This window comes from Mycteria americana, chromosome 9 (assembly GCF_035582795.1).
Source record: "Mycteria americana isolate JAX WOST 10 ecotype Jacksonville Zoo and Gardens chromosome 9, USCA_MyAme_1.0, whole genome shotgun sequence".
Classification (NCBI taxonomy): Eukaryota; Metazoa; Chordata; class Aves; order Ciconiiformes; family Ciconiidae; genus Mycteria; species Mycteria americana.
In genome coordinates, this window is record NC_134373.1 from 43,772,587 (window position 1) to 43,795,386 (window position 22,800).

The 22,800-nt window shown below is 55.8% G+C and overlaps 1 protein-coding gene across 6 annotated transcripts; it reads right to left on the reverse strand.

Annotated features, from left to right (window-relative positions):
* Nucleotides 1-624: 624 nt before the first annotated feature.
* Nucleotides 625-6,710, reverse strand: NR4A2 (nuclear receptor subfamily 4 group A member 2). Of its 6 annotated transcripts, none has more exons than XM_075512020.1 (8): nt 6,348-6,710; nt 4,793-5,202; nt 4,337-4,660; nt 3,697-3,826; nt 3,433-3,596; nt 2,811-3,013; nt 2,241-2,419; nt 625-2,130 (listed from the first exon to the last, which is right to left on the reverse strand). In XM_075512020.1, the coding sequence occupies exons 1-8, from the start codon at nt 6,367-6,369 to the stop codon at nt 1,874-1,876; spliced, it is 1,689 nt and encodes a 562-aa protein (XP_075368135.1). In that variant the 5' UTR covers nt 6,370-6,710; the 3' UTR covers nt 625-1,873. The 6 variants fall into 6 exon arrangements, with proteins under 6 accessions (XP_075368135.1, XP_075368134.1, XP_075368136.1 ...); XM_075512019.1 differs by having other exon boundaries at nt 4,337-4,663; XM_075512021.1 differs by adding an exon at nt 5,412-5,534 and having other exon boundaries at nt 4,337-5,024.
* Nucleotides 6,711-22,800: the final 16,090 nt, after the last annotated feature.

The window sequence follows — 22,800 nt, forward strand, 5'->3', positions numbered from 1 at the left end:
GCTCCGCCGCTCCCGGCACCGCCCGGGAGGTTTCCAAGCGCGGTGCTGGCCGCAGCCCGTCCCGCAAAGCCGGGCTCGGAGGAGACCGCCCGCCCGGCCGGAAAGCTTCCCGGGAACGCGGAGCCCTCGGCGGGCAGCGAGCGGCCCCCCGGCACCGCGCACCCCGCCTGGCTCCGCCGCCGGAGCAGTGACCTCCTGCGCATCCCAGCCGCCGCAGCCGCCTTTCGCAGCCTCCCCTGAAGCCCCGGTCCTGCCCCCCAAAGCCACCGCCGGGGCCGCGGGAGAAGGCGCGGAAGCGACCCCCCCCCAGCGCTCCGCCTGCGCGGCTGCCGGCGCGGGAGCGGGCCCGGGCGCTGCAGGGCCCCGCCACGGGCGGGTGGGGCGAGGCACCGGCCTCCCAGCCCCGGGCTCGCCGCCGCCGCCGCCGCCTCCTCCTCCTCCCGCGGAGCCGGCGCGTCCCGCCGCGGCCGTCCCGGGCCGGGAGCTGCCCCGCGGCCGCCCCGGCCGCGCAGCGGGGCCCGGGGCCGCTGTCCCCCGGGTGCCACGGGTGCCGGCGGCGGGGCTTCGCGCTTGGAGAGAAAGCAGACGAGATTCCGTTCGTTTACATGTTTTATTGTTGTAAACATTAAAATTGTCTTTCTCAAAGAAAGAGTTATCAGGAGAAAGAAAAACCAGCGTTGCTAACTGTCATACACCATAGAAAAAAAGGCAGTGACTTGTACCAGGTGCCGTACCGGCAATATACAAAGGAAAATACTACAGAATATGGCAATATTAAAAATATTACTCGAACGTAAAATAATATATTAACCGACCATTTCAGACATAAAGAAACGGAACAAAACAAACCAAAAATTCAAAGTGCTCAGTAATTTCCAGGGAGTTATGTATAGTATAAGCACTCTGGAAACAGTCAAAAGCTGCTGCATGCAAGATTTGTTTAGCTTTAGACAACAAAATAATCAAGATATAAACTTCTTTTTTAATCAACATCAACAGTACATACAACACTTACAAACAAGGAATGTCGGACGGTGTTTACAAACACTATGTGTCCCTTTGGGGAGGGTTTCGGGGTCGTAATACTTGTGCCCACCTATTGTACAACTGAGAAAATGTTTGAAGCTTAGATAACTACCGGTCTTTATAAAAGCTAACAGACTACATAGTGTCTGAAATACTATTTATAGAATATAGACATTACTGAAATAGCAAGTGCCTATAACATTGTCACCCTAGAATCATCATGCTTTCCTGGTACGGAGAGATTTATTTTTCTTTCTCTTTATTCTCCCTTTTTTTTTTTTTTTTTTTTTGCAAACAGGTTTAGCTTTTATTTTTAATCTTTTTTTAGAATCGTTTTCCATATTTCTTCATAAATAGGCACAGAATAATTTTTAAAAAGCCAAACTGCATCTGATAAATTTACAAGCCTTCGCCTTCTTTAATGACATGCCACCCACACAACATTTAGGTTTTGTATATATTACAGCTTTCTTTACAGCAGAAAACTTTAGTCTTTAGGAGGGTGAGACTTGTGGGTCACCTTAACGCTTTGTGTGTCACCGTGTGAGTCTTAGCTGCGCACCCGGCGTTGCCAGATATGTTCATCTTTTTAATCAGAAGTCCTTAATAATAAATTCATTTATAAGCTGATAATAAAAAGTTTATACCATGGTATTTGTGTAGTCCATGAGCTGCATCCGTGATGCCCCAGAGCCAAAACGCCCATTCACGTTCTGCCCGCGGGAGGTTAGCAACACTGGCTTGGATGGGAAGCTGGCACCCGGGGGTGCTGCTTCGGGCCCAGACGAATGCCCCTTCGGACGGGTGAAGTTTCTCTTCAGTTCAGTGGAAGTGCACGGGAAGAGTCTTAAAAAGGTAAAGTGTCCAGAAAAAGTTTGTCGATTATTGCTGGCGGTGGCACCAAATCTTCCAGTTTCAGGTAGAAAATGCGTTGCAGCCCCTGCGTGCAAAGCGTGCGAAGTTCAGGGAGCTTCCCCAAGAGTTTGGACAGATAGTTGGGGCGATTCAGCCCCCCGTTATTAAAAGTCACATGGTCTTTGAGGCAATTTACAATCTTGTTTTGAAGTTCTTCCACCCTCTTGGGTTCTTTAAGCCCGTGCCTCTCTGCAAAAGAGAAGGATGCGGGACGTTACAGGTCTGACATGGGGAGAAGGGCGGGCGGGAGGGGAAAGGGGCTGCTGGCCGGGGCCGAGCGGGAAAGAGGGGACACCGACCTGTGACCATAGCCAGGGCAGCGATGCAAGAGAAGGCAGAGATATCGATGTTCATGTTTTGCAAGTTGGAGGAAAATTCAACAATGGAATCGATCCACTCCCCAAAGCCGCGGACGCACTGCAACCGGTGCAGGACTACCCCGTTGCAGAAGATAAGCTTGCCCTCCACTGGGTTTGACCTGGAAGGAACGTGACAACCCCAAAATGAACAGATGAATGGATGGGTAAGAAAGAAAAAATGAGATAGAAAGAGGAGGAGAAAGAGAGAGAAAGACAAAAGGCAGAGAAAGAGGAGAGAAAAGAAATATAGAGAAAGAAAAAAAAATCAAATAGAGTGAAAGAGAAAAAAGAAAAAAGGAGAGAAAGGGAAAGAAAGACTAAAAAAAAAAACAGAAAGAGAAGAGAAGATGGGGCGAGAAAAGCTAAACAACTAATTACTTGAGGAGCAATAAATGAAGGATTTAAGAGGCACCTAATTACCGAGGAGTTAATAAACCGCAGATCAGCGGACCTCGACAGGAACCGCTTCCGCAGCCGCCCCGAAGGCCCCCGCGGATCCCGGCCGCTCACCTGTATGCCAGCCGCAGCACGAAGAGCTCCAGGAAGGCGGATTCGAAGAGCAGGTCCTGGTCCGGTTTGGGGAGATCAGTGAAGCCGGGAATTTTTTCTGCCCACCCTCGGATGATCTCCATGGAGCCGGTCAAGAGATCGTAGAACTGCTGGATGTGCTGAGTGTCGTCTCCGCTCATCTGGTAGTCGGGGTTAGCCTGGAACTGGAAAGTCGTTTTGAGAAGCGCTTAACGAGGCTCTCCCAAGGCCACAGCCCGTGAAATCGCTCGCCCCGCGCCTGCTCGGGGAGCCGGGTTTCCGCAGCAGCTACACCTCTCTGACCAGCACGGAGACCGGGCAGCCCGGCCGGGGCCGCCGCTCCGCGCCGCCGCTCCCCGCACGCCGAGGGCGGCCCGGCGGGGCAGAGCCCCCGGCCGCTGCCCGGCCCCGCCGCCGGCCCGCTGCGGCCCCGCAGGGAGGGCAGGGGCGGCCGGGAGGGCCGGGCCGGCCGGGGGGCACGGCGTGCCGCCGGCTCGCCTCTCCCCGGCCGCCGGAGCCGGCAGCCGGGCGCAGCGGGGCCGGCTGCCCCCTCCCCGGGCGGGCGGGCGCAGGTAGGTGCCTACGCGAGCTCGGTCCAGCTTACCCTGGAATAGTCCAGGCTGGTCATAGCCGGGTTGGAGTCGACATGGGCTCTCACCAGCGCACTGATCAGACTCACCGGGGGAGAGGGGGGAGAGGGCTCCTGGGGGCTCTTCGGTTTGGATGGCAAGCGACCCCTCCGGCCTTTTAGGCTGTCTGTGCGCACCACTGCAAGAGAGACGGCGCTCAGCCGGGGCCGGGCGGCGCCGGGGCCGGGGCCGGGGCCGGGCCGGGGCCGGGGCGGGAGGCGCCGGCCCCGCGGACTCACCCTCCTTGACCATGCCGACGGCCAGGCACTTCTGGAAGCGGCAGTACTGGCAGCGGTTGCGGCGGCGCTTGTCCACCGGGCAGTTCTTGCTGGCCAGGCAGACGTACTTGGCGTTCTTCTGCACCGTGCGCTGCGGGCCGGGCGGCGAGGTCAGCGGGACGGGCCCGGCCCCGCTCCCCGGCCGCCCCAACCCCCGCCCTTGTTTCCTTTCCCCGGGTTTTTTTTTTCCCTTTCTTTCTTTTTTTTTTTTTTTCCAGGGCATTTAACAGGAGAAAATTGATAGCGTTAACATCTGAGCTAACCCCGCGGCTCCTAGCTGTGTTTTATATGCCAAGAGAAGGGAAGGAGACGCTGGGTAAATACAAATCCGTGGGCATTCATATTATTTACATCCCTTGGAGACCTTCTCTATTTAAAATGATAAGATTATTCAATCAGGATGGTGAAATAAAGAGATCACTTAATTTTACCACAGGGAATTCTGTTCCACTTGGTTAGCTGAGACACGGTTCTCTGTCCTAACCGATTTCCATCTGACGGGGAGAGCGGCCGCTGGCCCCGGCGGTCCCCCGCTGCCCACCCCGCCGCCCGCCCCGCCGCCTGCACCGCTGCCCGCAGCCCCGCCACCCTGCCCGCTCACCTTGAAGAAGCCCTTGCAGCCCTCGCAGGTGCGGACGCCGTAGTGCTGGCAGGCAGCGTTGTCCCCGCAGACGGCGCAGAGCCCCTCGTTGGAGGGGGAGCCCCGCGAGGGCGGCGAGGGCACCTGGCTGTCCAGCAGCTGCGGAGCGTGGCCCAGCTGCAGCCCGGGGAAGGCCATGGAGGGCTGCTTGCGGAGGGGGCTGGGGACGGCGAAGGCCTGCCCGTCCACGGCGTGGTGGGCCCCGGCCGGCTCGGGGTTCATGGGGACGTGGAGGGGCCCGTCGAAGCGCATCTGGCAGCTGGAGACGGGGGTGCCGGGGGGCGACTGCTTGAAGGAGAAGAGGGAGAGGCGGGAGACGGGCGTTTTGCGCTGCTCGATCATGTGCGTGGTGGCCACGTAGTTGGGGTGGAAGTTGTGCAGGGAGCCGGGGTCGTCCCACACGGGGCCGTGCTGCACCTGGAAGCCGGGCGTGGAGGGGGTCGGGGGCGACGAGGGCTTGTAGTACACGGAGCCCGAGTGGGACATCATCTCCTCGGACTGGGGGGGGAGGTGGCTGTGCTGCTGGTAGCCGTGCATCTGAATGTCTTCCACCTTAATGGAGGACTGCTGTCCGGACAGGGGCATTTGGTACAAGCAAGGCGGCTTCACGTCGTAGCTCGTGTTGTAGTTGTCCATAAAGGTACTGAAGCTGGGGAGAGAAGTGGTGGCAGTGATTTCAGTGTTGGTGAGGTCCATGCTAAACTTGACAAACTCCGGAGTTAAGAAATCGGAGCTGTATTCTCCCGAAGAGTGGTAGCTGTAGCTCTGGGAGGCCGGGCTGGCTCCTTGAGGCGAGGACCCATACTGCGCCTGAACGCAGGGCATGGCTGCAAACGAAACAGGTCATGTAGGCTCGGCCCGCACAGCCGCGCTCCCTCCCCGCGGCCGCTCCGCTCCGCGCCGCTCCGCCGGGCACCGCGCTGCCCCGGCCGGCGCGGGGGGAGGCGGCGGGAGCAGCGGGGCCCGGCGGCGGCCCCCTCCCCGCCCCGGCCCCGGCCCCGGCCCCGCCGGTGCCGCGGCAGCGCAGCGGACAAACCTTCAGCCGCGGGAGAGGCGTTCTCGGGGGAGCTGAGGGCGGACAGCGTCGGGGGTCAGCGGCGAGCGCGGCTTCCGCGGTTTCAGAGCACGGAGGAGGGCTCCCGCCTGCCCAGCGCGCCGGCTGCAACACAGACACGCGGACCCGCTCTTCAGGCCGTCCCGGCGGCGGCGGAGCGAGGGCAGCACCGGAGCGAGGGCGGCCCCGGCCCCGGCACCGGCACCGGCACCGGCCCCGGCCCCGCGGGGGTGCGGGAGCGGCCCCGGGCAGGGCCGGGCCGCCGGCGTCTGCGGGGTGCTTCGGCGCCCCGGGAGCCCCCGGGGAGCCGGGCCGGGGCCGGGGTCTTTTTAAGCGGGACGAAAACTTCCCGCGGGCGGCGGTCGCTCGGCCGGCGGACCGCCGCCCCCGGCTCTGCCCCCCGCCCCGCGGCCGGGGGCAGCCGGCTCGTCCTTCCGTCCCCGCCGGTGGGGCGAGGGAGGCGTCTCCGGGGCCAGCCGGGCGAGGCGCGGGTCCGTCCCCTCCGGGGGTCTCGGCACCCCGCGGGACGGCGAGCCGCCGCCCGGGCAGGGCGCGGGTGACAGCCGGCGCGGGCGGACGCAGGGCGGGCAGGAGCCGCAGCCCGGAGACCCGGCCCGGCGGCACCGCGGGCGACGCGCGTCCACGGGCGGCCCGTCCCGTCCCGTCCCGTGGCGGGCAGCGGGACCCCCGCGGCGCCTCCCGGGCTCCCCCCGAGCAGGAGAAGCGCCGGGCGCTCCGCGGCACCCCGCTCCCACGCGGGCTCGGCGGGTGGGACGGCAGCGCGGAGCCGCCGCCGCCGCCGTCACGCCCCCCCCCCCCCTCCTCCTCCTCCCGCGCGTGGAAACCCGGCGTGGGGCGGGGGGGGGGGAGGAGGGGGGAGGCGGTCTGCGCGCGGGTCTGCGCGCGTGGGCTACTCACCGGAGAGCGGAGACCGGTGCATGCATCCAAGTGCCGGGCGGCGGCGGCGGGACACGTCGCGTCGCGGCGGGACACGTCGGGGCTGCGGCGGGGGAGAGCGGCGGCAGCGTCGCGCCGGGCGAGCGAGGCGGCCGGAGTGTCCCGTCCCGTCCCCGCAATGTGCCTTTGTTTATGTGGGCTCCCTCTTCCACAGCCAACGTGCGCCTCGAGCCCCCGCGCGTCACCGCGCGTCAGCGCCGCCCGCCCAATCAGCCCGCCGAGGGGGCCGGCCTTCACCCCGCCCCCTTGGCCCAGCCTCTCCCTTTGGTAAATTTCCGACGCTGACGTCACGCCGCGGGACACGCCCTCAAGGTGGGTGCCCCCCCCCCCCGTCGCTCCCCCCCCCCCCTTTTCCCGCCCCGTCCACGCGCGGCACCTTAAGCGCGAGGAACAGCGCGCGCGGGGGGGAGGGGGCGTGGCCTCATTTGCATAGAGGGCGGTGGCGTCACCCCGCCCGGCGAAAGGGAAAAAGTGAGGAGCGGGGCGTGGCGGCGCGTGTCTCCCACCCACCCACTCTGCGTCACCATTGACGCAACCAGCCGGGGCGCGCCAAAAATAGCGCGCGCGCCCCGACGGGATGCTCCCGGGGCGGCGGGCAGCTCCCGGGCCCTCGGGGGCGCGGGTCCGCGCCCCCGAGGGCCCGGGAGCTCCCCGCCGCCCCCTGCGCCTCGTCTTCTTGGGGGAAAACCCCTTCTTTTCGGGAAAGAAGCCAGAGCCGGGATGGCGGACATCCTCTCCGCCTTCGCTTGGTCGCCTCCGTTGCTTCCAAGCCGCGGGAAACGCGCGCGTTTCCACCTCCCACGCAAAATTTAAAGGGTTTTCACTTTATTTATCTCCCCCCCAGCATCGCGCACACGCAGCCTCTCGATGTGCATCATTAATAGCACAAGGTGGGGTCAGCGTGGGCCGGAGAAAGTGCGTGGAGGGGGGGAGGACGCACAGCAGAACGGGTTTAGTATAATTAAGGGCGCTGCACTTATTCAAAACCCATCAGGAATCTTAATTTTGCAGGGCCATCCGGCACCGGCTGCGATGGCGCGCGGGGCTTCGGCGGGGTCGCTGGTCCGAAGAGGTTGTGGAGGGAGGGGAACGCTCGGCCTCCTCCACGGCCGGCTCCGGAAAGCGGCTCTGGACGCCGACCCCGGATCTCCCCGCCGGACCCTCTGCCGCGGTCCAGCCTGCGAGACGAGGCAGAGGTCACGCAGGCCCCGCTGCTCGCAGGTGCTTTTTCTTCAAAGTTCAACAGACTGGAGCGTGCGAGGTGGAGCAAAGGCTGGGAAAAGCTACTGCACGTCAAACTCTGCAAGTACTGCTCCGTGCAGAACGACAGACTAAAAGCCAATGCACGCAGCCCGGTGCAACCTTAACCTAGAAAGCCAACGTTTTCCACACAAAACCCTTGCCTTACATAAAAACCCTATGAAGCACTTAAATACGAATGGTTTATGTGAAACTGTGATCGTTCCTTCCTAAGACGTTTCTCTTGCTGTAAGTCAGTCATCATTCTCACTTTGAAAACCCTTTTCCCTTTAAGCTTACGCTGTAAAAACCCAAACACCCAAGACAAACTGCCTCCCACCGTCTGGCTCGCTCGCATCCAGATCGCTTCCATTTCGTGGCTATATTCTCTTGCTACTACAGAGTTACTACTGAGATTTATCCAACGGGAGACGGGATGACAAAGATTAGTAAAGAAGTGGCGCAGCGCTGCACGCCGCCTCTGATCTGCAAGGGCTTTCTAAAACGACTTTTTCACCGATCGACGTGCTGCTTTGGTGTCGTCTCACGGTGCTCACCCGGCGGGCGCTGGAGGAGCTCGGCCGGCCGCCCCACGCGTCCCCTCGGCTCCTCCCGGGACTCCCGCTGCAGAGCTGTCGCGTGACGATCAGCATCAGTCGTATCACGATAGTTCACCCAGGCTATAGTTTTAACATCACAGAAGAAACTCACTGCAAAGGCCCTTATAGGGATAAGGAATACATCTAATTACCATATCCTTAGAATAGATGTAATATAAATTTCATTACTCACTTAAAAGTTCTAAAGTTAACAGCATAAACTTGAAGTTGAGTAATTAAGTAATCCTTATATAGACACTTATTAAAGTATTTATACATATTATCTTAAATCTACATCTATCATTTTGCCAATTAAAATTAGGACTTTAATTGCAATTAAGTAATTTAATTGCCAATTGAACAGCAAAATTGCTAAGTGACTAATTTTAATGCCTATTTTAATTACCAATCATGACTGGGGAGGGAGCTAATCAAGCAGTATCAGAGTAATGATGTGAAAAAAAACGGAGAACAAACATTCAAGACTACATGCTTTTAAAAAAGAACTCTAAATTAAATAAATGCAAACACAATTTCATACATGTGGTGAAATGCTGTATTTTGGTATCTCAACACACGAGCACAAAGAACACGTTTAATTAAAAAGAACCGCCGCGCTTCCCCCAGAGTGCCGACGATGAAGGGGCCTTAGCCCTCGCTTCTGCGTTAGTCCCCCCGAAAGGCAACCCCGAAACTCTGCGCGGGCGGGAGCTGCGTACAGCCGCTAGCTCGGCAGGCTGAGCTCCCGTAGAAAAGCCGAGCTTAAAACCCAAAATATTGGTAAATTTAAGAAGACGGAAGACCCCTCCAACACCGGGCGCAAGGAAACAGGGTGGCACTGATGGGCCGGGGGTCCCCCCGTACAGCGAGGTCCCCTTAGAAAACGTCGCGGTGGTGGCTGCAACAGCCCGCGCACCCACGTGAGAGGCCCTCACCTGCCCTACGGCACGGGGAAAGCCCCGGCTGCCGCGGGGAGAGGGAGGCCAGGGCGCAGCCGGTGCCGTTACCACCCGCAGCGCTTGCTGGTGCTGTTCCTTCCCGTCCCGGGGGCCCGTGTCGTCCCCTTCCCCCAAGGACAAGCACAGGCGCACACGCACACGCGTGTGCACGCAGAGGTGCGTCACCGCTGTTCCCGCTCCCTCCCATCAGCGGTTAAAAGACGCAAAGGTGAATCACAAGCAGTTTTGACCCTGAACGGCCCGTATAGGAGGACCGTCCCCAAGCATACTCCAAAAAGTAAAAAATCCCTCTTCCCAAAAGTCCCCACCCCCCACTAACGAGGTTTCCCAGCTCATTAGAACAGCTTCCACAGGAGGACGTGCTGCAGCCGACCCCACAGGCCGTATTTTGGAAACCATCTGCGTGCAGGCCTGCTCCAGGTACTCTCATTTTCAATAAAAGCGCAAAAATTCGTGTCATTCCTATCTGTGAGGGCAGCAGATTCCCAAGGTCTAAAGGAAAGTTACAGCGTTTCTTTAAGATTACGAAGCGCAGGAACTGATGTGCGGCAGCTCCCGTTGCACATCTACTCGTAGAAAGACCGTAACTGGATCACGGTCCCCGAGGCCGAGGGTTCGCACCCAGGGTGCACAGCCAGTGCTGCAGCCGGCAGCCAGCATGGCCGGACACGGTCAGCGCTGCGGCTAGCACCCGTGCTGACCGCAACACATCATGAACGCTGTGAAACACCTACCCCCGATGTTTTATTAATGCATAAAGTCTGAACTACGGTATGTCCTTGGCAGTCTTGGGCGTCACGGTATTGCAGGAACTCACTATGCACAAAGCGACCGGTTGTTTTGTACACGGGCAACCCCAGCTTCGGTTCCTCGGTGTCCCGCGGCAGCGTCATGGGTTTGCTCCTTCTCTTCTCCAGGCCAGCGAGCCTCGGCTGGTGCCCGTGTACGACGGGGAGCCCGTTTGTGTGGTGCGGACAAAGAGGGTTCTGCAACTTCTGCACCTGGCCCTTCCCTCTGCGAACACGCTTTCAGTCCCGGAGTCACACACACGTACCCCGTCTAACTTGGGCAAGTGTTTCGGGGTGATGTTTTGGGAGAGGGAAGCTTTGTTTCCTCTTCAACAGAGCAGAAGTTGAAGACTTACAAGGAGGCACCCGACTGAAGACACGATGCGTACAAGCGGCTGTGACTACTTGCATCAGGAACCCCCGCTACAGGCCAAGACCCCGTTACCCTGCCAAGGGACAAGGCTGCAGAAAGGACAGCACCGGGCCCCCAGCGCACACACGATCCATCCCCGCTTGGTGAACTCAGGCGCTGCAGAAGGATGTTTACACTGACATATAGCGGTGTTATGGCCAAGAGATCCAAAATGAGTGGTGTCACTTCAGTGAATACCTCCCAAGGGAAGGAGGACCAAAGCATCGTTTTGTCCAATTTCACTTCCACGCTTCTTTACGTGAGGTGCGCAGTCCCCAGACGCAAGCCCAAACGGAGAAAGTGGCAGGCTGCACGTTAGGCACAAGCCTTGCACTAGTCACTGGCCGCTGCGGCAGCGCCTGGCCCCGGCACCGCCAGAAATCGGCCAAAGATCAGCATCTTCATCACGGCGGCTGCAGCGCCCGCGCTGACCTCCCCTCCAGGACAGGCCGACAGCTCCAGCCCCGGAGCGGCAAAGCCAGAGCGCACGCGTACGTGTCCCCGTGAGAACCGTCAGCGAGCGAGTAGCTGTGACAGCCCCGATGACGTGAAGTTAGTTAGAGCCCCGATGACGTGAAGTTAGAGCCGTCAGAGCGCTCATTTCCAGACTCGGACGTGAATGGAGCAGCTCGCGAGCACTCCGTTATCCCTCTTAGATTTTCCTAAAACTTCCGAAGGAGCGTCACTCTCCCTTCTTCCCGCTCTTAGTCCACTCCGGAAACTCAGTCGTGCTGGCAGTATCAGACGATACCAGGTATTTGTTACGGTAATGCTTGTTTCCGCTCATATTCTTATTAACACGTGGTTATTCGGTGGAAGACTCTAAAGCCGTATTCTCCCCCTACTACGCCCGGCAGGCAGGCACGGCGGGTCGCACGCCAGCGTCTGCCTGCGCTGACCGCTGTCAAGGCCCCAGAGCGCGAACGGGCGTTTCCAGCGTTCGAAGCCCGGCTCGGTTCGGCCACGGCCTTCGCAGCCCAGCGATGCGACGCGTTCCCCGCCTCGCCGTCGCCCAGGCCGAGGGGCCGGCACGGCTCCGAGCCGTTCCCCGCCCGCTCCCCGCCGCGGGCCGGCGGCTGCCCCGCGAGGTGACGGGCCGAGCGGCCCCCCGGCACGTGCTGCCTTCCTGCGCGCGCCGCCCACCCGCGCTCGAGCTGCCGTCGGCCACGCCCGCCCGCCCCCGCGCACCGCTGCGGACCCCGGGCCGGCTCCGGGGCCCGCCCGCCGCCGCCCGCACCGCCCCGGGACGCCTCCCGCCGCCGCCCCCGCGCCGCTCCGCCCCGCTCGCCCGCCCGCCGCTACCTGCCTCCGCCGCCGGCGCGGAGCGGCGCGGAGCCGAGCGGAGCGCGCTCCCCGGAGGGCCGGGGGCCGCCGCGCCCCCTCGCAGCTGCCGCCGCCGCCGCCGCCAAGCGCGTCAGCGCCCGTCAGCGCCGCGGCCCCGTGACGGCAGCGCCGGCGGTCGCGGCCCGGCCCCGCCGGCGGGGGGGCGCTGACGCGGGCGCGGGGGCGGCCGGGGGCTCCCCGGGGGCGGCCAGGGGCTCCCCGGCCCCGCGGGTCAGCGCGGCGGCGGCGGCGGCGGCGGCGGCGGCGGGGGGGGGGGGCCGGGGCTGCCCACGCGCGCCGCGACGGTGGGCGGGGGTGCGGGGTGCGGGGAGCGGCTCTGCCCGCAGCCCGGCCCAGCCCCGCCCGCGCGGGAGAGGCGCGGCGCGTCCCCGCGTTCGGGACCACGCGGGGCTGGGCTTGGGATCACGCGGGGCTGATTTCTGGATCAACAAAGGTTGATTTCAGGATCGCCCGGGGCTGACCTTAGGATCGCCCGGGGCTGATTTCCGGATCAACAAAGGTTGATTTCAGGATCACGCGGGGCTGAATTTAGGATCGCGCAGGGCTGACCTTAGGATCAAGCAGGGCTGATTTCGGGGCCACGCGGGCCCGGCCCTGCCCGGGAGCGGGGTGCAGCTCCTCACCGCCGCGATGGGGAGGTGCGTGGCGGTTTGATGTCAGTCGAGCGTCCTCTGGATTCCAGAAAACGGACTATTTTAAGTACCTTGTAAAGTTTTCTTACATAAAACACACATCTATATACTTAAACACACACACCCCCACACACATACTCTAACGCATACGCAGATCAGATTTTTAACTTGGCAGTGTTTTCCTAAAAGGTTTGAAAATGCCAAAAGTAGTAACTACGCTGCAGAGACGATCACAGCTCCTCATTTGCTATTCGTTTCTGAATTTCTGTTACCTGACGAGGATGCCGGCCAGGTTGGAATAACGGCGGAACAACTCCAAGACTGTCCCAGGAGCGGCACAGGCCCCTTTGCGGGCGCTGGGGCGGCGCTGGGAAGCGGCAGCAGCCGCCTGCCGCCACCTCATTAGCAGGTCAGGGAAGCGACAGCAGGAAAGCGGAGCGGCACCATTCCAGCTCCTCCAGTCATTTTGCTTCCAGTAGAATATATGAATGTAATTACACTTTTTTTTCCCCCAGAATTTGTGGATGCGGGCCGTGGATCTGCACGTGGATCAGACGCTCCCGATTAAGCGAGCCTCGCCAGGGGCTGCAGGTACCTACCTGGACGGGCGGATTTCACCACCAACGCCAAGAGCGAGCAGGCCTTGAACAAACCAGTCGTCCCAGCGGGAAGGGCTGGCTCTTTGCAGGCAGTGCTATCGGAGTGCTCCCAGGGACTGCCTGGAGGAAAAGCAAGCCATCCACATTTAAAAGCTCAAGGACCCCGAGCCATGATTTTCAAGTCCTCTCAGCGTTTGCTGCCTCGTTTCGTGTTTTCCTACCGCGGCCGTTGCCAGACGCTCTCGCTGGTGGATGGGAACAGGAGCAGCAGACGCCTGACTCCAATCGCCACGGCTGGTTAGCGAGCGCAGCGCTGCGCATCCGAAGGGGACCTTTTCCCTCTGCCCCTGCGCGTTTCCTTAGTCGAGAAGCCCCCATTAGCAACGCACGAGAAATCAGGATGGCGAAGGGGACACGGGGTGTCCCGGAGGCCGGGGTCTGGCTGCGGTGACAGTGGAGGTGGCCCGGGTCTGCGCTAGCCATCGCCTGCCTTGTTTGGGAATTGTCTCAGGGATTGGTGCCAGGCTGTTCTGCCAGCTCTGGAAAACCCCAAAAAATGTCACTTGAGTGATGTACTGATGCCACAAGCACTCTAAAATAGCATAATTACACATTGTTTTCCCTGTATTTTGGTAATTAACTGACAAAACACACAGAAATCTGGTTTAATTAACTACATTCTTTAAGTGAAATCCTTCTTGTTGTTTTAAGTCAAATCCTTTCTTGTTTTGGGAGGGATTTTATCGAGATATCTGGGATCCTTCCCCCTCATACAGTCCTCAGAAATACATTCCCTGGAAGACGCTGCCATATTTGACTGCGGGAAAAGAAAAAATCACCAAAGCTGGCAAAAGGGGCCGGTTTGCAGCGCAGCCCTCTCCAGCAGCCGGCCGCGCCGAGAGGTGTTGCTGGCCCCGGCTCCGGATGGACAACGCCGTCCAGAGGCCCCTGTGCGCGGTGGGCTCGAGGCTGAGCTCCGAAAGCGCCTCTGGGTCTGCCCGGGGCCGGCGCTGCTCAGAGCTGGAGCCAGGAAAGGCGCTTGACACAAGACCAAGTATTTTTCCTCCAAGATGTTTTTCATTACCGGAGCCTCATAACAACAGCGTGAGGTTGCTCAGGACTCGGTATCAGGAGCCCCATCCGCGGGTGCCAAAACTGCCTGTGCGAGAGAGGGTGTTTCTCGGGACATCACGGCATCGTTATCTTCCATCCTGCGTTGCGGTCGCTTGCATAAAGCCTCGCAGATGTGAAACATAATGCCGGAGGAATGTCTGGTTTGACCGAGTTACCAGGAGTCTATTTCTGTAATCCCCAACTAGAAACAGTTTGCTGAAGTCCTCTCAAACAATTTACTGTGGGGTGGACTTGCTGCCAAAGGCAAGAAGTGTTTGGCCTGGTGAATCCATCGCTGCAGAGGGTGACCGTGACCCCTCGCTCGCCAAAATAGTTGCGTATAAAGACGTCGTGGTTTTAAAGCGGCGGATGCGTGGTCTGCTTTTGCAGGGGAGGTCGGCAGCGGTGCCGATGGCCTCGCCGGCACTGCTGCGGTGCTTGAGGACCGACGCGCGCTGCTTTGGGGCCCGATCCTTCCCCTTCACTCAAGTCTTAAGAAAATAATGCTCCATTGAGGCTGTAAGCCTCGAGGCCTCCCGAAACAGAGATATTTTGAGTATTTTACACGGTATCTTAGAAAACTGTTATGCTCATGCCTAGTGAGCGGGAGTTCCGTGCGTGCAGACCTCACAGAGCTGCGATGGAGCGTGCCAGCCCCACCGGGTGCCAGCCTCCTCCTCCGTCCCAGCGCAGGCTGGGTTGAAATCGCGGCACAAGCAGAACCCCCCGGTCACCGGCCGGCCGGGGCTGCCTCTGGGCTGGCGGGCGGCTCTGCCCAAGGCACCCCGCGTTGCACGGCGCCTGTCGGAAGCCGGGTCCCCTCAGCCGGGGTGCGTCCCCAGGCGAGGGGCTTTCCCTAGGGCTGCCCAGTTTTCACCTCCCTCTTTCCTCAGACAGCCCGGGTGAAGCCCTGGTTTGCAAAACACGCGTTTAATTCCGAGAGGTGACCAAGCTGTGTTTTGCAATCATTGCTCTGAAATAAGTCTGAGGTATAAAATACAGTCTCTCTTTGGCAAGAGGGCTGTTAAAACTTTTTTTCACTGCTGAGGGTGCTGATGGTAACAGAGGGAGCGTGACGGCCGCTGAGGTGGGGCCTGGGTGCGCTGCACAACGGTACCAGGAGCGGAGTTACCAGCATCGTGCGTTTGTCCAGCCGCTCGTATGGCAATGACCTTCCTCTATAGCTGGCTCCGCGGCGGGTGTCGAGCAGTTAGCAAATGCCAGAATACAAGTTCAGAAACAAAATCTCGTGGGAATTCTGGTTATCTCCTGGGTAAAAGGCTCATACCCTACTGCAGGCTTCAGAAAATAGCGGTAAAATTAAGAAAAAACAACTCGTGATAGTTATGAATTTGCAAAACTCTTCATGTATGTGACGGTTGCCGTCATTAGAGGTAAATGGCAGGGAGAATAAACACATTAATGCAGGATGGTAATTGAAAACAGGACTTGTGTAGAGAATGGAGTTTGTAATTACGAGAATAGTTATTAAAATATCATTTTGCTTCTAGAAATGCCTGACTTTAACGCAGAGTATGAAGGAGTTATGTTTAAAGAAGTTAATTATTTCTAGTGCTTCAAAAAGGGAGGTCTAAGCTGAAAATGATTTACCAAAATTGTTAGGACAGTTTTTCAATTATCACTTTTAAAACGCTGTTGTAGAATATCAGCTGAACCTTATTTTTACTGTCGCTAAGAAATGTGCTTTACTCCTGCGCAGATTCTGTTCCTTTTCAGGGCTTTCTCTGGAGCCGTGCTCCGGGTACGTCCGTGGTGGTGGATCACGGCCACAGCCTTGCCTTTACAGGGGCTCCCGGATGACAGTTTTGACTTGCCATTTGGCCTTCTGGGGGCTCTGGCTGTCCCACCCATGGCAGCATCGATGCTGATGGCTTTTCTTCATGGCCTCCCCGTCCTGGTGTGGTTTCTCGGGCACGATCCTGTGCTCTCTTCGCTGCCTCCCCTCCCGGCTGGGCTCTGGCCGGGGCCCCGAGGTGCGGGCGCAGCTCTGCGCCCAGGGGTCCTCTTCCTTCACCGCTTCTCGGAGCCCCAGGTTGCTGGGGACCGGTGCTGGCTCAGGCAGGGGCCACCCGCCCGCGCCTCTGGGCTTCGGGTGCTTTGCAGCCTCCGGCCACCTTCGGCAGCGTGCACCAGGGGAGGACTCCGCACGGCAGCCGCTCGCTGCTGCCAAAGCGGCTGCAGACGTCTTGCAAGAATCAGAAGAAAACAAAGAGGAGCTTTTCGTGGGGAGAAAATACCGGCTAGAGCTGGGCACGTGCTGCGCAGCGAACCGCTCCTCTGGCAAAGCAAGCCGCGCGGCAACATCTGCAGCGCCGCGTCTGCAGCTCGTACCTGTGGACTTCGTTTGTTAACGTAAGCATTCAGTTCGGGGTTTATGTGCACGCAGATGAGAGTATAATCAGCTGGTGCGCTGTGCACGCTGGTTGTGCCTGCAGGTTGTGCCAGCTATAACCACCGCGAGAGCCCGGCGATGGATCTGCTCGTGCGGCGTCCACCCTCCGCCAGCGCAGAGCTGCCGGGTACCGGCCCGCACACCTCAGCAGCGCGGGCGTCCTCCGTGCAGGCTCACCGGGACCTCCGGGGATCACAACAGAAAGCGAAACCTCAAAAATCGTGTTGGGAGGACCCCTATTTTGCATCTCTCAATGACTTGCCGAGGAGGGGGTCGGAGCTTCGACACCTCTCGCCCTCCCTGCAGCGCTCCTTTGCTTTCCGCACGGCCCCGCTGGGATTTAGTGCAAGCGTAGCACTTACGTACACCCAATGGTACAGAAAGTATATGCTTACCATATCCAGTCAGTGAAATAATTGCGGAGGGACAGGCAAGTAATCATGCGCAATAAATAATACAGTCTTCTCTGCGGCATTTGAAACACAGTAAGTAATAAACACTGATTTGAGAAAGACTAGTATTAAATAAAAATACCCAAACTGTAGTTCAACCTGCACACAGAACGGAGGAAAAACTGGGGGTTTTTTCCAGTTTTAACTAAATGGGATCTGGTTCTTCAATATGAAAAAACTAGATTAAAACTGAGGTAAAAATTGAATCCCATTAATAGTACTAGTAAATAAAAATACATTATTTTATGGATGAGAGAGCTTTAATAATAAGACATATCATAAAGAGAGAAATCAAAACTGGATTGTATATTCACCAGATTGTTCAATGCAAAAGGCAACAAAATTAGGCCATATTGATGTGATAAGCAAGAAGAAGTATATTAGTTTCCAGATCGCAACATTCCAGTACAAGATATCATTGGAAAACCAAGTCAATTCTTATATCAGTCAGACTCCTATTAAATTAGCCCATACTTTGCAGCAAGCAAATCTACAGAACTGGCCCCTATTGACATATTGATAATGAGATGTAAATATATTGCTTTCTGGTTCACGGCGATTCAGCAACCCACCAGCGCTCGCTAACAGCAGTCAGGCCGGGTGGGCCAGTGTTGCCAGGCTCTCGGTAGCCACCGCAGCCGGTACCAAGTCTGGGGGCAGAGACGCCGAGCAGAAGCAGTGTTGAACCTTTAGCTGAGCACCGGTCTGATCTTCCAACCCATGCACCAACAACCGCGGTCAGGATTCGGTCACGCCAGCTTGGTGCTGAAGGGGGATGTACGTCTGTACTCGCTGCGCTGAATCCTGCTTTAAACAGGAGAGGGTTTCGTGCTGGGGAACAGCCCGCGTTCTTCGCCCACGCAGACGTGGACGGTGTCGTGCTGATGGCGGCCGCGTAGCCTGCCGTCCCCGCGGGACGGACTGCACTCGGTGCAGAACCTGCGCTGGGTCACTGAAGAAGAACATCTCCACTGCTGCGAACGGAATGAGTCTGGATTAGTAACAGAGCAAGGAAGGGGACAATTTTTTGATCTTCAGTCTTTGGGCTGCGAGGCTTGGGTGTGTTTCTTTGGAGTCAGTGGCAACTTCTGCGTGAAAGGGCAAGAATCAGTTTGGCTGAATTCCCAGTTCCATGGGAATTTGACATTGTTTTATTAAGGTTTTCAAAGAAATAAAAAGTTTAGTCTAATTTGTAAAGAAATGTAAAGTTTTAGTCTTCCTCGTTCACCTAAAATAACGGTCATATAATGGCTTTGTAAGGATTTATTCTCTCTGCTGCATGAAGATTCTATTTAACACACGCTGTAATGGTCTTGTGTGTCTAATTATTGTTCAGCCTTACAGCAAGATGCTTCGACGCTGCAAGCTCACAACAGACTAGGCTAGGATTTAAGAAAATCTAGACCAGTGAAAACCTCTTTGATAAATGTGACCAAGAAAGTAGCTACTAAAGTAGTAAAGCTGCATTTTTGTTTCAGTGTCACATATGCCATACCTGGCAGCAGGTTAACATCTGGACAGAGAGTTTGGGAAATCCACTCAGTGGGAATTAGAGCAGGAATTAGCTGGATGTGCTGGTATATTGAAAAACGCAATCACAACAAAACTCTTGACCCTGCCTTACAAGATCCTGACTGGCACGGTTAATGCCACGGCGGTAAACGCAGCCGGCAGGGAAGAGCTGATTGTCAGGAGGAGAGCAGGCAGGGACGGGTAGAACAGCGGACAGGGAAAGGGCAGGAGGAACGATTGTGTGGATGCGAGAGAGAACTTTTGTTTTTAAATCCTGTCAATATATTGGCAGGATTGCCAATGCACCTCTGACTGTCAATGCACCCGTCCGGTACTGAGGCTTACTTTGATGGAGGAACCAGAGGAAAACTTGGGGAACGCCTTCAGTTGGAGGCCTGAGTTAAATGCTTTATTAATAACGTGTTTCATTCTGAGCGGCATCCAAATCAGGTAAGTCTGGGAAGGTAAAACAAGGGGGAAAATGTGCCGTAAGATTAACGAGCGAAATACAATGAACTATTCTCAAAGAACAGGCAAAGCGCTAAACATTACGACCAGTATTTTGGTGGAGTCCCCTGAACACGGCTCTAACCCCGCGCGGCTGCACGGTCGCTGGCGAGGAGCTGACTCACAGCCAGCCCGGAGCGCGGGGGGCCGGGGGTCCCGTCCCCCTCGCCCAGCCGTGCCGGGGCTTTCAGAGTTGGGCGTCGGCAGCGCGCCGAGCCGATGGCGCCGGCCCTCTTGGGGAGAACACGAAGTGGAATTTGGGTCTCCCGCATCTCGGGTGCACAAGGTAGCGGGCAGCTTTCCGCGCCGTACGCAGAGCGGGCATCTGGGGGCTCCGTGCGTAACGGCACTGCCGAGGCAGAGCAGCCTCACCTGGGGGGTCATCCCGGCGCCCCAAAACCTTGGCTTAAAGCGTCCAGCACTGCAAAGGCTCAAATCTTTGTTGCAGACGCGTACTCTGTGCCTAAGCCCTTTCTAAATCCTTTTATTTAACTAGTGCATTTCACTAGTTAAATAACTAAATAACATAACCCATGAATTTCAAGGGTGCAGGGTGAGACACCGTGGGTCAGGATCTTGCTTTTTCCCAACATTACATGTTATTGCTACTTTATCTAATTGAAGCTCCAAAGTGAAAAATACTCCTTATTCACTGAACTCAACGTCTTTTTGTGTGTGTGTTTCATTTTCTGTTTTCTGGTTCTCTGTGGTTTTTTTCAGTTGCTACTTTCTGGTTCTGAGTAATGTCTTCTTTCTCAGTCTTAGCATCGTAACAGGACGGGAAGTTCGCCGTCCGCTGAAGGAGTTACCACGACATATACTGGTTTGTCTTCCACGAGAGGAACTTGAGACTCCGTGTAGAATATCCCTTGCAGGAATTTGTTCACTTGAGTAACAGCAATAAACTCCTGTCCTCAGGGTTTCTCAGTTATTCATGTTCCTGACGCCCATTGCCAGTGAGGCTTTCACTTTGCCCTGTTTTTTATTAACAACAAATTCTTGTTGTCCTTCGGCATATGATGCTTTTTCACAGTTATTTTTAGGTTCGTTTGCTGTAGTATGGCTGCCTGGCAGCAGAACCACAACAGGATGTGATAGATGTGTTCTAGATGCTCTTCTAAGGCAGTGTTTGTGTTCATCTACTTGCGCTAGTGCAGAGGAATAAAGCAGTTATTCTGGTATTTTTATATAACGAAAATATATATAATAATTACTGAATTAATTATTATTATAGTTCAGTAATTATATTATCACCGAAATGAGATAAAGTGTAAAGCTTCCAGTTTCCTATCATCAGCTCAAAAGCAGCCTGGTAACAAGAATGAAATCCAATTGTATTTTTTGCAAGAGCGATTAGTAGTAGCCCTCATTTTGGTTTTCTTCCTCTATGAGTCCGGGTGAAGAAGTCCGTTTTCCCACATGGGTCAGGAAAGTGGAAGAAGATGGCTTTACATGAGAATATTCATGATTCCCGAGGGGAGAGCATGCTGAGTGTAGCAGGGCCCTGATGCGCAGAGGAGGCAAAGGCAATAATGGTTCCCAAAGATTTTATAAATGCGGCCTGTGTTTATAAAACATAAACATAAACCCAATGAAAACGCCATGCTGCTCGGCCGAGACCGTACGTCCCCCGAGCCTCTCTCTCCACAGCAGCCCAGATGTGACGGGGGGGGGGGGGGGCACTTTTGGGGACGAGGAAGGTTAGCAGTTCTGCTCCTTGCTTTTTTAAATGAACAGGGACAGCGGAACGATTTGGCGGCTGCATGTTTGGGGTGACCCGATCTCCCGCCCGGGGCTCCCCTTGCACAGAGGTGAGCGGCGGGGGGCACGGGCCACCCCTCTCCTGCCCTGATCCACCTCCGCGTCATTTAGCACCACGCGCGGCATACGGTTTGGGTGGAAAGCAAACTGCGGCCACTTAACTGCTAATGGCCCAAAATGAAGACCCGTGCACGGGAAGGTGTCCGAATGGCCAAGGACAAACAACGGTTTCATGGTTCTTCAGCCACGCTTGAGGCAGCTTGTCTCCCGCTGGCAGGAGGAAAGAAGAGACCAAACGGATGTGGGACAGGCAACCCTTACTCAGTTCAACCGGGTTTGTCCATGCAGAAACCAAACCTTTCAGCCATACCAGAAGTCAGCATTATACATAGAGAAAATTGTTGGCTGTTGTAATCTGCAACAAAGAAAAATCATTATTAAGTGCAAAAAAGCACTTGTCAATACGAGGCCACATCTCCAGGTCGGTTTGGTTGTATGCGTTTTTATCCTGAGCTTAAAGGGCTACCCACCTCATCCAGTACTGTCTCAAAATTCTTTATTTCCAAAAGATTTACATCTTCCTTTTGTCTGAAAAAACATTTATGTTTGGGATTCCAGCTGTAACCTGAAGAACATGAAGAATGGAGAAGCAAGAGATTCCCCTTGAGGAAACGGAGCACTGGAAGCTGAAATGCTCTGTAGTAATTTGAAGTAAGAGTTATGCTTGATTTAAGATGATGAGTATGAGCCTTGCCTTCTTGTTGTGTAATTTCACGCAATCAGAGAAGATCTTACTTAATATTTGTAATGATATTGTGGTTCAGACGGGGCTAACGAGCATGTCGTATGACACTTGTCACCAGAAGGTGATGTGTTGCAACTGGGGTATGTATGTTTCCAAAACTTTTCCAGGAACAACAAAGAGCATTTGTTCCACGAGAGAGCTCACAATATCTCTTCCTTAAAAATATAGCACTTAGCAAGCAAACTGGAGAAAACCGATATTTCTTAGGGATTATGTTTCAGCATGCTGGGGACAGTGAGGACTGCAAATGTGGAATAAGGTTCAGAGAATAAGTCAACGTTTTAAGAAATAATAATAATAATAATAATAATAATAATAATAATAGTAATAATAGTAATAATAATAATAATATAGTGCAGGGTTGGGGTAAAAGATTTTGCAGAGTATTTTAATCAGGCATTCTCTGAACAAATTTAAAGTGTTCTGTTGAATGATCTGTCCTAATGAGACTGCCCTGTTGGTTTCCAAATCAGCCTCTACCTTGGCTTCACAGGTAGGTCTGTAAATTAAAGGCCTGTAAAGAACACAGGAGCATTCCGCTGTCTGGCGCTTCGGCTTTATAATCTGAGTAAACCTGTGTCATTGTGCTAGACTCGGTCTTTCTGAGCTTTACAAAAAAACTCCTATTTGCCTCAATCCCTGAAATGTTAATTTTCATCTCTGATTAAGCTGAAGACCCGTCGAGGCTCCTTTTATTAAGTCATGCAGACTCTTACCTGCTTCCTGAGGGCTAAATTTGGCTGAGAAAACCACTGTAATATTGTGTAATTAATTTGCCAGTCAAATAATTTCTGCAGGGCTATAATTTACTTATCTGTCTGCAACCCTAACGAATCTCCCGGTTCAGCACTTTAATCCTGTTTTCTGCCTTTTTATCTCCTTTTTTAACTCTAACTTTCGTAATTCTTTACTATGGGCTGATTTGTAACCTGTATTTTTGGGATGTTCTTATGATGTTCTCACCGGGAACAACAAAAAACAGCTAAACACTTAGTCTTTGTAGTAGGCCTTGCATGACTGGGAACTAATGAAAGACTTCCTTGCTTTATTCCTCCATTTCACCACATACAAGGGAGTTCATTCAATAAAAATCAAAGATGTAAAAATACAGGAGAAAAAGCGATTTGTATTTGGAGGACTTAAGGTTGTAACTTCATTCAGACTCAGTCTAACATAGGTGCAGAACTTCCGAAAGGTTGTTCTGGGCACTCTATTCCCTGATGAGCGGCAGTGGATAAAAGCTATTTGGTAAATGTAACATTGGCATTTTTTTTAGTTG